The following is an 11,858-nucleotide window of genomic DNA, read 5'->3' as shown; positions in this document are numbered from 1 at the left end:
GTTGACTGCATTAAGGGCTGAGACAAAAAAAGGGTATCAATGAGGAAAAAAAAGGGGGAGCGGGGTCACACAATCACACGCATGCAGATGCTCACGCTTTTGTCACCCTTGGCCCGGCTTCTTGTTTGGCCTTTAGGTGCCAAAGCAATTAGTTATGTTAATTGCGAGGTCCATCTCAGTCAATGAAGGCACTACTGGATGCTTCCTTGGCCAGGAGCCACACTGTGGGGGGGGGGGGGGTAGTGACGTCACGCCCTGTGGGAAATTGTGGGCGGGGGCTTAAGGCGCGAGAGGCAGGGTCTGCTGTGAGCCGGGTGAGAGGAAGCTCAGAATCTGCGAATCCGCACGCCGAGGAGGACGCACGCTCGAGTGGACGTCGAGACGAAAAGGCTCACAGAGAAGAGGGAGAAGGGACGTGAACGCACCACAGCATTGAACGCATGTGTGTGCGTGTCGATCCATCTGGGTGCCATCTGCGTTCTTACATTTCTGGGAATGCAAACAGACGCTTGACACATGCGGGAGAGGCGTACAGCAGCGGATAAGTGCGAAGAAAAAGAAGCCACAAGTGCAGCTTTTTGACTTTCTCTGCAGGACTTTGGACGCGTGGACTCTACTAGAGAGACGGTAGGAGCAAAACGGCTTCCAAATGCGTTGCGTGCATGCGTGTGTGTTTTACTGTCAGTGTTTTTGTGTGTGTGCTCCTGTGCTGCCCTTCACTGTGCAGATGGTGTTGCCTCATCCTGTCCTATTTATCCCCCCATCCTTGTCCGCTGAGCTAATGAGGAATTAATGTACAGTGCAACACAATCTGTTGCCGGTGGCTGCTTTGTTCCTAAAGAAAAAAAACCCGAGTCATAAGAGACCGTAAACGAAATTAATTAATAATTGACCGTAGTGGTAAAGTAACACGTTAACACGCGGCCATAGAAGAGTAAAAATAATTCAGGATAAATATCCACCCTGTGCCTGGGAGGTGAGTCTCTGGTCACACAAAATACAACTAATTCCCCCTGTACCAAAGAAGTTACCTGCGCTATTGTCCAAATAATAAACAATAAATTAAAAAATAAAGAGGTCACCCTGATCTGGGACAGATGCGCATTGTGAGATTATTTCTTGTGTCTGCGGGGCATGTCTCTTCACACACAACAACTAAATGAACACAAAAAAGTTATTGAAACGTAAAAAAAAAAATCAATGATGTACTTTTTCAATTTATTGTCATTTGAAAACAATATTTTACTGAAATAAATACATTTTGATGGCAGATATTTCTGCATTTGCCTGGGCGGTGAGTCTCCACATAAAGCGCAAACACAACTCAATACTTACTCTTGGAATCTGTGTGGCAGACAAGGAAATGATTGCCTGTCCTGTGAGGCGAGTTTCTTCAAATAAAACACAAAAAAAGAAGTTACCCATTATGCAACTTAATCACAATAGAGTCCTAAATTAAATACTTGCTATTTGGTGTTGTGCGACGGATGCTCCGAGGAAGATTATCCTCCGTGTCTGGGAGGAGAGTCTCTTCCTCTCTCTTGTATTTTCCATGAAACGTTCCTCAAATTCTAAAAATGTATGACGTTAGAGGCACTGGAATTCTGAGGTTCCATTTACTGACACTTACTTGGTCTCCCTTCACTTGTTATGTCTTGCGAACTCCTTATTTGCCCCTCCACAAAGCCCCCCCCACCCCCCAAATTAAACCCCTTCACCTTGTAGTCTCAATTGATGTCACGTGAGAAAGAAATAAAAGCGCTTCGACCCCCCCTCAGCTGTCATTTCCTCCCAAATAGCCATCTCTTTGATTTTCCACGTGGCAAGCAGAGCTGAAGAAAGCAGTCCAGGGGAAAAGACACATGCGCATCCGTTGCGTGGTGTCCAGGACATATGGACATGGAGCGGGCTTTGCATCTTATGCATCAAGCTGTTACACAACTCCGGTTTTTGTATGATGCCAAAGGAATTTTATTTTCAGTTTTAAAAAAAAAATGTCCTGATTCATCACCCAAACCCAACGGTCTCCTATCAGAGTTTTTACACGGATCCAGCACAATATCGGGAACACGGAGAATTTGAGGTTGTTGTTACTTGCATGGAATCAAGGAGGTCGTGTGTTTGTGTTGGGGGCGGAAGGGGGGCACTCGAGTGGGTGCGGGTTCGATTGGGAAAACACAGAAGGGACCTGGCTAGCGTCACACCGGCCCTGTTGAGCAAGGAGATAGGAGCGACGAACTGTCGGCCGAACCAGTCCCCCTCCCCTGTCTGGTTCACTGGCCAGCGTCAGCCTCCTGACAGCACCGGTTGTTGTGTCGAAAAGCAGGACAGGCCGAATGACTCACACAAAATACGTATTTCGTCAAATATCCAACTCGGAGGAAGTAACGGCGCTTGTATCATTGATTCCCTCCTTGTAGATTTGAGATCTTTCAGTTGAGGCAAAAAGTGAAAAAGTCATTCTCGCCCCAGTCGCATACCCCGAAAAAAAGACCAATAACATGATAGATTTTGACCAACATCCACTATTCATAACAACATCAACAGTAAAAAAAAAAACAATAAGGGAAGAAAACCATCCTTTTTTTGAAAATCTCCAAAATCGAAATCAAACTCAAATTGTCGAAACATTTGGTCATTTACAATACAAATATTGGCCTCATTGGAGGTCTTGTTCAAAGATTGCCATTTTCACTTGTCTATTGATGTCGGATCTGCTTTCACTTTTTGTTTACCACTGTCAGCAAACTAATTTATGTTGTTCATATGCTTACAAGTGGTGGAACAGTGCACATGCGGTTAGCTGGTCTACCTCAAAGTCGAGAGATCCCCTGTCCGGTTATGTTTCGAGTCTGCATGGGTTTTCTCCGGGTTCTCGGACTTCATCGCACAATCCAAAAGCGTACATATTAGATTCCTTAAAGAGTCTTAAGTTGCCCACAGGTTGATTGCGAGTATAAATTGTCATTTGTCTAAATTGGTCATTTGATTGACCGGCGGCCACTCGAGAGTGTCCCTGGACTCTCTCGCCAAATCTCAGCTGACTCTAAAATGTCGTTCGGCCTGAATGTAAATGTGACTGGTGACCATTCCTGGGTGGAATTTCTTGCAAAAAATGTCAGTTGCGATTGGCTGCGACTCACCTGTGATGCCAATGAGGAGCAACTGCTTTTGAAATGGATTGAGAAATGTTGATTTTTGTGGTAGTAGTTTTGTTTAGTGTTCCACTATCATCTCTGTCTTGTAAACTTCTCTTTGGACTGCAGAGGTATACTGTTGTTCTTTCACGTTGAAGTTTTCTTGCCACGTTCCCTGAGGCAAAGCTTCCCCACAAAAAAAAAAAAAAAGCAAACCACCACAAACCTCCCCTATTAACAAAAGAGCTGATGTACACATCACCCCCCACTATCAAAATCACCACCCACGTCCTCCTTTTTTTTTTTTTTCCTGCAAACATAGGCACATACGTATATGCCCCGTGGAGCAGCTGCTTTAGAAGCGGGGATGCAGGAAGTGCTCTATTAGTTCCAGTGGCAAGGGCTGTGATATCTGACCCTCAAGGATGGCGATTGGACTCGCTAGCGTGTCGGGAAAACACCCTTGTCATGTCAATACTCGGCGGCAGCTTCCCAAAGACGATGGCTTCAGGCGATGGGGTTGAAGTGGAGGCTGTGTGTCGGAGAGCATCCAGCAATCCCATTGACACCGTGCCCGGTGACCCGGTGACCCTTAGCCGGCCCCACGACTGCCACTCGGTGTCCCGGGAAAAGGTTGTTATGGTGTTTAGGAAAAGTTGTGATCGGAGCTAGGACAACTCAGCTGGGTTCCAGGAGGCATCATCTACTTCCTATTTTGGCTTGTTTTCAAATCAGGTCATGTCTGCTGATTAATTGTTTTTTATACACACACACACACACACACACACATTCTCTGCTCCAGTCCGGACATTTAAAAAAAAAAGATCAGTTTTTCTTCTTCAGCCTGGTGATGGATTAACCCGACACATGAGACGGTTTGCGTCCCACATCCATGTGGCTTTAACCTTCCTGTTCAGTTTGTTTCTCAAGAACTGCAAGACATAGTGCTCATGGGCATGTTTAATAATCCTCAACTGAGAAAAAAAAACTCCATTGCAATCAATATTAGGTGCCTTACCTCTCACAGGGTGTTTAATTTACAGGGTTGTTTAAAATACATGTAAAATATTTGGCTTACGTCGCCTGTCACAAACTGAGGACCCCCGAATATGTTGAACACTAGACTTCACACAGATCTGATCGGTAGGATCGGCTCTGAAAGTATTTTGCATTTTATGTAAAAACGGTGATTGGTTGTAATGTCAAAATTTGCCGATCGATCAATTGCGTCACTGATTAGATCCACAAATTAAGACATCACAAGCAAACTCGGTCACTCCAGAGATGTTCTGTGCTGCCATAGTTAATCAGACAAGGTTTCTCGGTCAATATCGTCAGATTTATTTTTCAATATATTTCCAATATTTGTAAACACTTAGTGGTTTTTTTTTGTTTGTTTGTTTTTTTTGGCAGGATGGTGTCCGGTGGGTTATTAGCAACTAAAAAGGGGACGGCACTTTCAGGTAAACCATGTTAGGTTTTTGTGTGTCGCTCTTGTGGGACTCGGGGAATGCTGACCGGCCTGCAATCGTCTTGAGTGGATTTGTGGGATTGACACACCTGTACTCTCACTAATCTTAGCCTTGCAAGGACAGACTGTGTGTGTGTGTGTGCGTGTGTGTGTGTGCGTGTGTGTGTGTGTGTGTGTGTGTGTGTGTGTGTGTTTCGCAAGAGTTTAAGTCTATATATATATATGTATATGTATGTATGTGTATATATGTGTGTGTGTGTGTGTGTATATATGTATGTATATATATATTTACTTTAGGTATTTATATGCATATATTTATTTTAATATTTATCAGTCACCATGATTTCCTTCCCCCAAAAATGAACACCCGTATTCTTTAACAGTGAAATGCTCACAGGGTGCACGTATGTCGATAGCACACACACGCACATCCCTCACGTTCATGCTCATCCTTCACAGCTGTATCGTTTTTCCCCTCCCTAATTTTCCGGAGCACAGCTGGCCTCTTTGTTTCACTTGTCTGTCTTTCCCAGCGGCGTACAGCTGGGCTCCGCTCGCCCACCCGTCTGTTCGCCGAGGGGCCGTGTTACCTAAAGCTCGGCCTCAAGTTTTCAGTTTTGTCCTCCAAGCGGGAGGCTTCTGCCCACAATCGTTGGCCTGGATGAATGTCGAAAAAAGAAATCAGAGGTCTTGTGATGTGAAGTGGGTCAGAAGAGTTTTGAGTAAACACCTTCAGCGTGACCCACGTGGTGATGGCAACATCTGGTCTGCCCCCAATTCCGGGACTGTGTAGTCCCCTGACACATGGACTGATCTAGGTCGGTCACTACGTTTTCTGTTCTGCTTTATGAACTACTTTGGATTATCTGTATTGTGTGTGGGATTATGTTTTTTGGTTTAAATGGATTATCTGATTTTAAAAATGCACCGGAATGCACTTCATGTTCATTTTTCTGTGGGAAAAGAATGTCTACGTTTCCACTTTCGGTTGCTGGCTCACGGGAATGATAATTGACAGGCAGGATAACCAGTTAGCTCCGGAGAGGTGAGAAGGCTTGTAACTAGATAGTCATTTAATCCATTAGCCTCTGTGTGTGTGTGTGTGTGTGTGTGTGTGTGTGTGTGTGTGTGTGTGTGTGTGTGTGTGTGTGTGTGTGTGTGTGTGTGTGTGTGTGTGTGTGTGTGTGTGTGTGTGTGTGTGTGTGTGTGTGTGTGTGTGTGTGATGATTGGCAGCTTTGAATTGTCCTTGTTATGTCACAGTTGTTGCTTGCGTGGGTGTCTGCTGGCCATTTCACAGGTGTGTGTGTGTGTGTGTGTGTGTGTGTGTGTGTGTGTGTGTGTGTGTGTGAGAGAGAGACAAAGACAGCACACACACCAGGTGTGTGTGGCCAACACAAACGCACAACACACACACGCGCGTTAAATTTACTGCCACTGCCCAAATCCCGAGCCAGAAGTCTTCTAATATCTCTGATTGGATGGTTGCTGACAGATCGAGAAGTGATTGATAATCTGGTTCAAGATGCAACTTTCCATTCCCAGATTTCCAGTCATCCATTTTCTCTTTTCTCATCAGGACGTCACCTTGAGTCGATACTCTGCGGCGTTTGGCGAGAGAAACGAGGTCCAATCAGAACTGACTGCCTGTCAAATCACAGAGGAAAATTAGACAAACAGGCATTCATGCTCATATTCACACCTTTCGACAATTTAGAGGATTGGTAGAGTGTGTAAATTTGAGATTTGTACCCAGCAGAGCCTCTCAACTGTTTGGCAGTGATGCCAACGACTTCTCCATCGTGCTCCTTTCCATTTTCTCCTTTTGCCAATAGCATGAAAGTTTTTCCCCAAACTTAGTAATGATGCGGTGATGGATCATCCACCACAGATCCACGATCCCCAATTTCAGTAGAACCAATCAGTTAAGAAAAGCGAGTGTCAAACTCGAAAATGTCTTTCCAGGGAACTGCATGCTGTTGTTCTGGTTCAGTTGGTTTGCTCGTTTGACTTTTTTTCTTTCTTGCGCAGAAAAGAACCTCTGGAGTCTTAGAAACTAGATTTACAGGCTTACTTTACCCTTCAAATAAATGCGTGATTTGATTTTGGGAAAAACTCCCCCCCCCCGATGTACAGAGATGTGAGGCTTTTCCCAGCGATATTTATCACGTCAACATACAATGCTGCCTTGAAATGCAAGTGACTCGGATTTCAAGTTTTTCGAGATTTGCGCCATCATTTGACAGATTTTTGCATAGATTCCAAACGCTGTATGTTGGCAGTCCCATAAATCGCTACGCAGCAAACAGCGGTTTGGTAGACACAGTGATTATTTTGTTGTTGTTTTTTAAAGAAGCTTCAAGCTGTTTATTGTCACTCCAGTTGATGTTTACTGTCAAATTAAACATAAAACAAAAAGAATTATGCCTTGGGCATTTAAAACCACGACGTACCTTGGCCTCTCCTCTTGCTAGCATAATACGAATGCTAAATAAAAGCTATGCTGCGGTGCTTTAACCGTTTTAAGCACTGAATTAAACACAAACATTGAACAGACAACACAACAGGAATCACAGTCATATATTTTTTAGCATCTGCACAGAATGACATATGAGTGTTGTACTGATGAGCCGAGAGAGGAGTTGAGATGTCCCAGCGAACGGTATATCTGTTTATTTGCCACCAGTCGGCCAAGGCGGGCACACCAGAAAGAGCACCACAACGGGCATTCAATTGCTAGTTTCTGACATATGAGTGTTGTACTGATGAGCCGAGAGAGGAGTTGAGATGTCCCAGCGAACGGTATATCTGTTTATTTGCCACCAGTCGGCCAAGGCGGGCACACCAGAAAGAGCACCACAACGGGCATTCAATTGCTACAGTGTCAGAAGAGCCATTTAATTTTCACTTATAGGCTTAAACCGGTTTTGTTCTTCCTGTGGTCCTGGTTGTAATATCTAATAAACTGTACCAAACACATGTCAAGTCCATCAGTTGGTGGACAGAATTCTTAAACCGTATTGGGGTTTACCTTTTGTAACCGTACCATGGCTAACCAAAATACATTCCCTACCAGCTCTTCTTCCCGCACCGCCTGACCTCATGTGCAACACCGTGCAATCCTCCCCTGCTTCCAGAACATCACTGTGCTTCTTTTGCTTCCCCGCTCCCCACTTTTTTTTTTTCTTTTTTTTTTTAGTTTAATGGATAACGTCTGTGTGCCTCTCCAATGGCCTCTCGCAGTTCCTCTCCCACTAAGTACAATTCCATCCCTCGGTTCCTTTTCTTTCCACAATACACGGCATGCTGCATTACAGCTGTGTTTTTCTAATCATCCCACCGAGCGACGAGGTTACGCGAGGGCTTCTTCTCGCTCCAGGACCACATCTGTGCTTTCTCACATGGAAGTCGCACCAACATTTTTATCCTGACTTATTGTCCTTCACCTGACTTTGTCTTTATCCTCCCCTACTCCCTCTTTGATTTCTTATCCTCTGGCACAGCCCGATACTTTTCTCACCTTTAAATATCTCGGCCGTGCCGCAAGGCCGCCTCATGCCCCTCCCTGGGCCTGAGCGTAGAGAGTGTCGTGTTGACGTTGGGCTTGCGCCAAATATGTAGTCGATGGCGCAGGAAGGCGGTTGCCGGAGCCAAGAAAAACAGCCTGGCTTAGAGTCTGACAGCCATGCTTGTCTTTCTGATGAAACCAAATGAAAACAGTATTTTCTACCCTTGTTCCTGAACCTACCCCGCGCCTGCTCTCCATCTGCCTCTCCCTGCTCACACCAAACCAACAAAACTTCTCCAGTCTTAGCGCGAGGCAGCACGACTGCACCTTCTGAAAAGGTGCTCCTGTGATATGATGCGATGGCCAGTTTGTGACCAGCAGGGTCTTTGACCCGGACCTGACGTAAAGTAAACCCCGTCGAAACTGCCGAAGTGGAACAAGAGGAATCAACAGCCTCAGCGTGGCCCTGATGAACTGTTGGACTGCACAATATGGATGTAATGTGCCAAGAGCGATGGCCAGCTGGGACCTCCAACAGTCACCTGTGAAGGGAGACGTGGAGGGTTGGGGGCAGGGGGATGCTCCAATGAGCCAAACCCCCCTCTCACCCTAGTGACCCCGCCCTCTTAGTGAGCGATTGTGAGCACATGGAAGGCTGGGAGGGGGTTGGAGGGGGAGATTGTCGCGAGGCACGAGGGCGACTGAATGCGAGCGAGTGGACTTAAATGCCAAGCAGACAAAGGCCGCACCTGGTCCCCGTCCGTCCATGCACAAGCACCACAATGCGGCGCACATCTGTTCCTCCGGAGCGTGCTCCCTCTTGACCTCGGCACACACACACCACACTCACACATCGAAACACACACGTGTTGTCAACACAAGCATCTCCAACCATTTCCACTTGACAGCGCGTGATCTTCTCGGTGTCGGGTTGTTGTCGTCCTAACCTTCGCCGCCACTCGACGTGTCGGGTGAGCGCTCTGGTTTCAAAGGCCTTTTTGGGATGTGTGGTGGTGTCGCCTTTCTCAGAAAGAGACGTACGTTGCCTTTGCTTCTTTCGAGCAAGTTTACAGTGGTGCCACGTCACAATTGCTCAGTAAACTGCTGTAACATTAATCTTCAACATTTGCCCACAGGAGGCTTAATAGAAGGTAGATAAAATCCAATATAGTCGACAAAACGAATGGAAAAAAAAATAAAATGGTTAACAATAAAACGTGCTTACAAGTATTGTTTTGGTGTTTGTCTACATGTATTGCTGCAGCATTTGTATTCAGACGATTCCATGCAGAGGGTAAAAACAAAACACGATGAGCACTCATGCAAGAGCTGTTGTTGGCCGCAGCTCACAGACTCTGTGATGTCACATGCCAGCCCACTCGGCCCCGCCTCTGCAAGGCACACTCAGACACCCCAATACGTACCAATGTGTCCTCTGCAGTTTTGAATGCAAAAATAGTTTTCTCTTATCCGGTTATCCGGCCTCTGTATTTTGCTGATTTTCACCGATTGTCGGTTGATCGACAACTTATCTCCCGTGGTAAATGAGTTCACTTAAAATGCTGGTTTAATGTATTGCAGCTCCCCCAAAATATCATATGCCGCTTTCTTTCAAAAACATGGTGGAACACAACAGTCTTACACTACTGTATGTATGATCCTATTATTTTTAAACAATCTGCTGGGTGCCGCTATAGCACGTGAATTTCCCCTCTGGTGATCGTTTGGAGACGATTTAATTTAATTTGAAATCTAAACATTCATCGGTTGTACAGCTTTTGGAATTGTTGACAGATTGACAGATTTAAGATGAAATGTGGTGTATGTGAGTCCTCCCAAGTCTTCCCGCGCTGTGTCCCTAATGAGCGGGGCCTGCGTTGCATCAATTCTTACCTCATCACCAAAAGGGCAGCCGAGAGATAACGACACACAGACACCCATTGAAAGTCAACTTTGGAGTGAAACCATAAGCGTGATAAACCCAGCATGTCTCATTGTGTGACAGATATGCCGACTTCTTGCTTGTTTCCTCAATTAACATTCAAATGGAGCAGTCACTCGGCGGCTGCGGGACTGTTTTTTTCCACCTTGTTCGAGGCAATGACATGTTTTAATGCGCACGTGCGTCACCTGAAGCTGAACAAACAAGCAGCACCTGGCTAGCAACCAGGGGACACATGTGCGTTCCCTCCAGGTTGCCTGGGTAACAATCGTTAGGAACGCAAGTAAGCCCAAGTAACCTTATAATAAGACGCCAGACGATGACTTTGGCTTTGTCTTCTGTATTCGAAGTGAATAGAAAGAAGACAAAAATCCTCCTAAGGATCTCAACGAGGTTGTTGCACGCGACTGTCCTCAGGTGCATCCGGCCACATGAAGTCACACAACCGTGCAGGCTCATCTAATTGGCCATCACCTGAGGCCCCCTGTTGTCTTTTTCAATTTTCAAGACGTGAGAGACGTCACATGTCGAGCTTACTGCTTGTACAGTGCGCTGCGTACTTCACACAAACAACACACCACGCCAGACGCATAACTATTGGTGTTGTAATACCAGGATTGACCTGTGAGAGGCAGCATGGTGCCACAGGGCATCCACACTGCTGTAGCAGAAGTAGAAGAAGAATTAGAAGCAGTGAGGCCAGGGTTGAGGACACTTTTGTACTCAAGGGCCACATTTGAGCTTTAAAATGGACAATGCAGTGAAAATATGTTTATTTTAATACCAAAAAGAGTTGAGTCTTATATTTATATTCTCCAAATAAATACCCAGTGGATAAATGTAAATACAGTATAAAACTCTTCAGTTTACAATATTTATTTTTAATTTTACATCTTGTAAATGAAATGGTATTTATTTATAAAATGATTCACATTTTTAGATTCTATTGTTTATTATTAATGTATGAACAGTTGATCAACCAAGAGCCACATCTTATTTCTATTATGGGTAAATGTAATGAATGGTATGATTGATAAATGTTTTACTGAAAAAACAATTCACTTTTAATTCCTTTTATTCATAATTCAATGACAATCAATCAGCAACTATTTGATCAAATCAACAAATGTTAAATGTATATATAAAATTGCTCATTTTACTAATAATGTGATATTACCATTTACAATGAATTGTGTACGTCAAAAACGTAAACTAGGTTATTTTAACAATGAAACTAAAGATGCAACTATTAATTGACAACCAATTAATTATTAAATTCATCATTGATTATTTTTGATAAGCAATAAAGTTTGGATAACTTTTTGTAATCTAAAATTGTCCAAAAGCTTGGAATTTCAGGCCTGTAAGTAAATATTCTCCAATTTCTGTAGTCCTCCATGAAAATGTCCTGATTATCGAGGTATAGAGTCAAAATAAATCATTTGCTTTTACCCTGTTTAACAATGATCAACATTTTTGCCTTATCCTGAAATCGTTCAGAATTTTTGCTTGTGCGTTTTCCGCAAGGTCAATTTGAAATTTACGTCCTGTTTTTGAATACAAAGGTGGAAATTTAAACTTCTTTTCCTGATTCACCGATTAATTGACCAAATTGACAGATTAATCAATTATTGAAACAATCGCTAGTTGCTCATTCTCATTTTTAAAAATACCAGATTATTGATCGACCAAACAAAATAAATTGTTATCGGTAAATGCATGTAATTTTTACTTTTACTATTTAAAAAAAATTGTTAATTACAATTATTCAGCTGAGGAATTAGAGATGCATGAATAGAATA

The 11,858-nt window shown here is 44.0% G+C and overlaps 1 protein-coding gene across 3 annotated transcripts in view; it reads left to right on the top strand.

The window, feature by feature from the left end:
- The first annotated feature begins 298 nt into the window (after positions 1-298).
- The window catches only part of cbfa2t2 (CBFA2/RUNX1 partner transcriptional co-repressor 2), a 31,118-nt gene continuing 19,558 nt past the window's right edge, over positions 299-11,858 (top strand). The window contains exons 1-3 of one of the 3 annotated variants that reach the window (XM_019861070.1): positions 299-627; positions 3,626-3,872; positions 4,551-4,600. In XM_019861070.1, the coding sequence (XP_019716629.1) occupies positions 4,552-4,600 (49 nt within the window). In that variant the 5' untranslated portion in view covers positions 299-627; positions 3,626-3,872; position 4,551. The remainder of the gene's footprint in view (positions 628-3,625; positions 3,873-4,550; positions 4,601-11,858) is intronic. The other 2 variants (XM_019861069.1, XM_019861071.1) reach the window with 2 other exon arrangements.

Source organism: Hippocampus comes, unplaced genomic scaffold, assembly GCF_001891065.2.
Source record: "Hippocampus comes isolate QL1 unplaced genomic scaffold, H_comes_QL1_v1.1 scaffold40, whole genome shotgun sequence".
NCBI lineage: Eukaryota > Metazoa > Chordata > Actinopteri > Syngnathiformes > Syngnathidae > Hippocampus > Hippocampus comes.
This window is presented reverse-complemented; position numbering and strand designations above follow the sequence as displayed.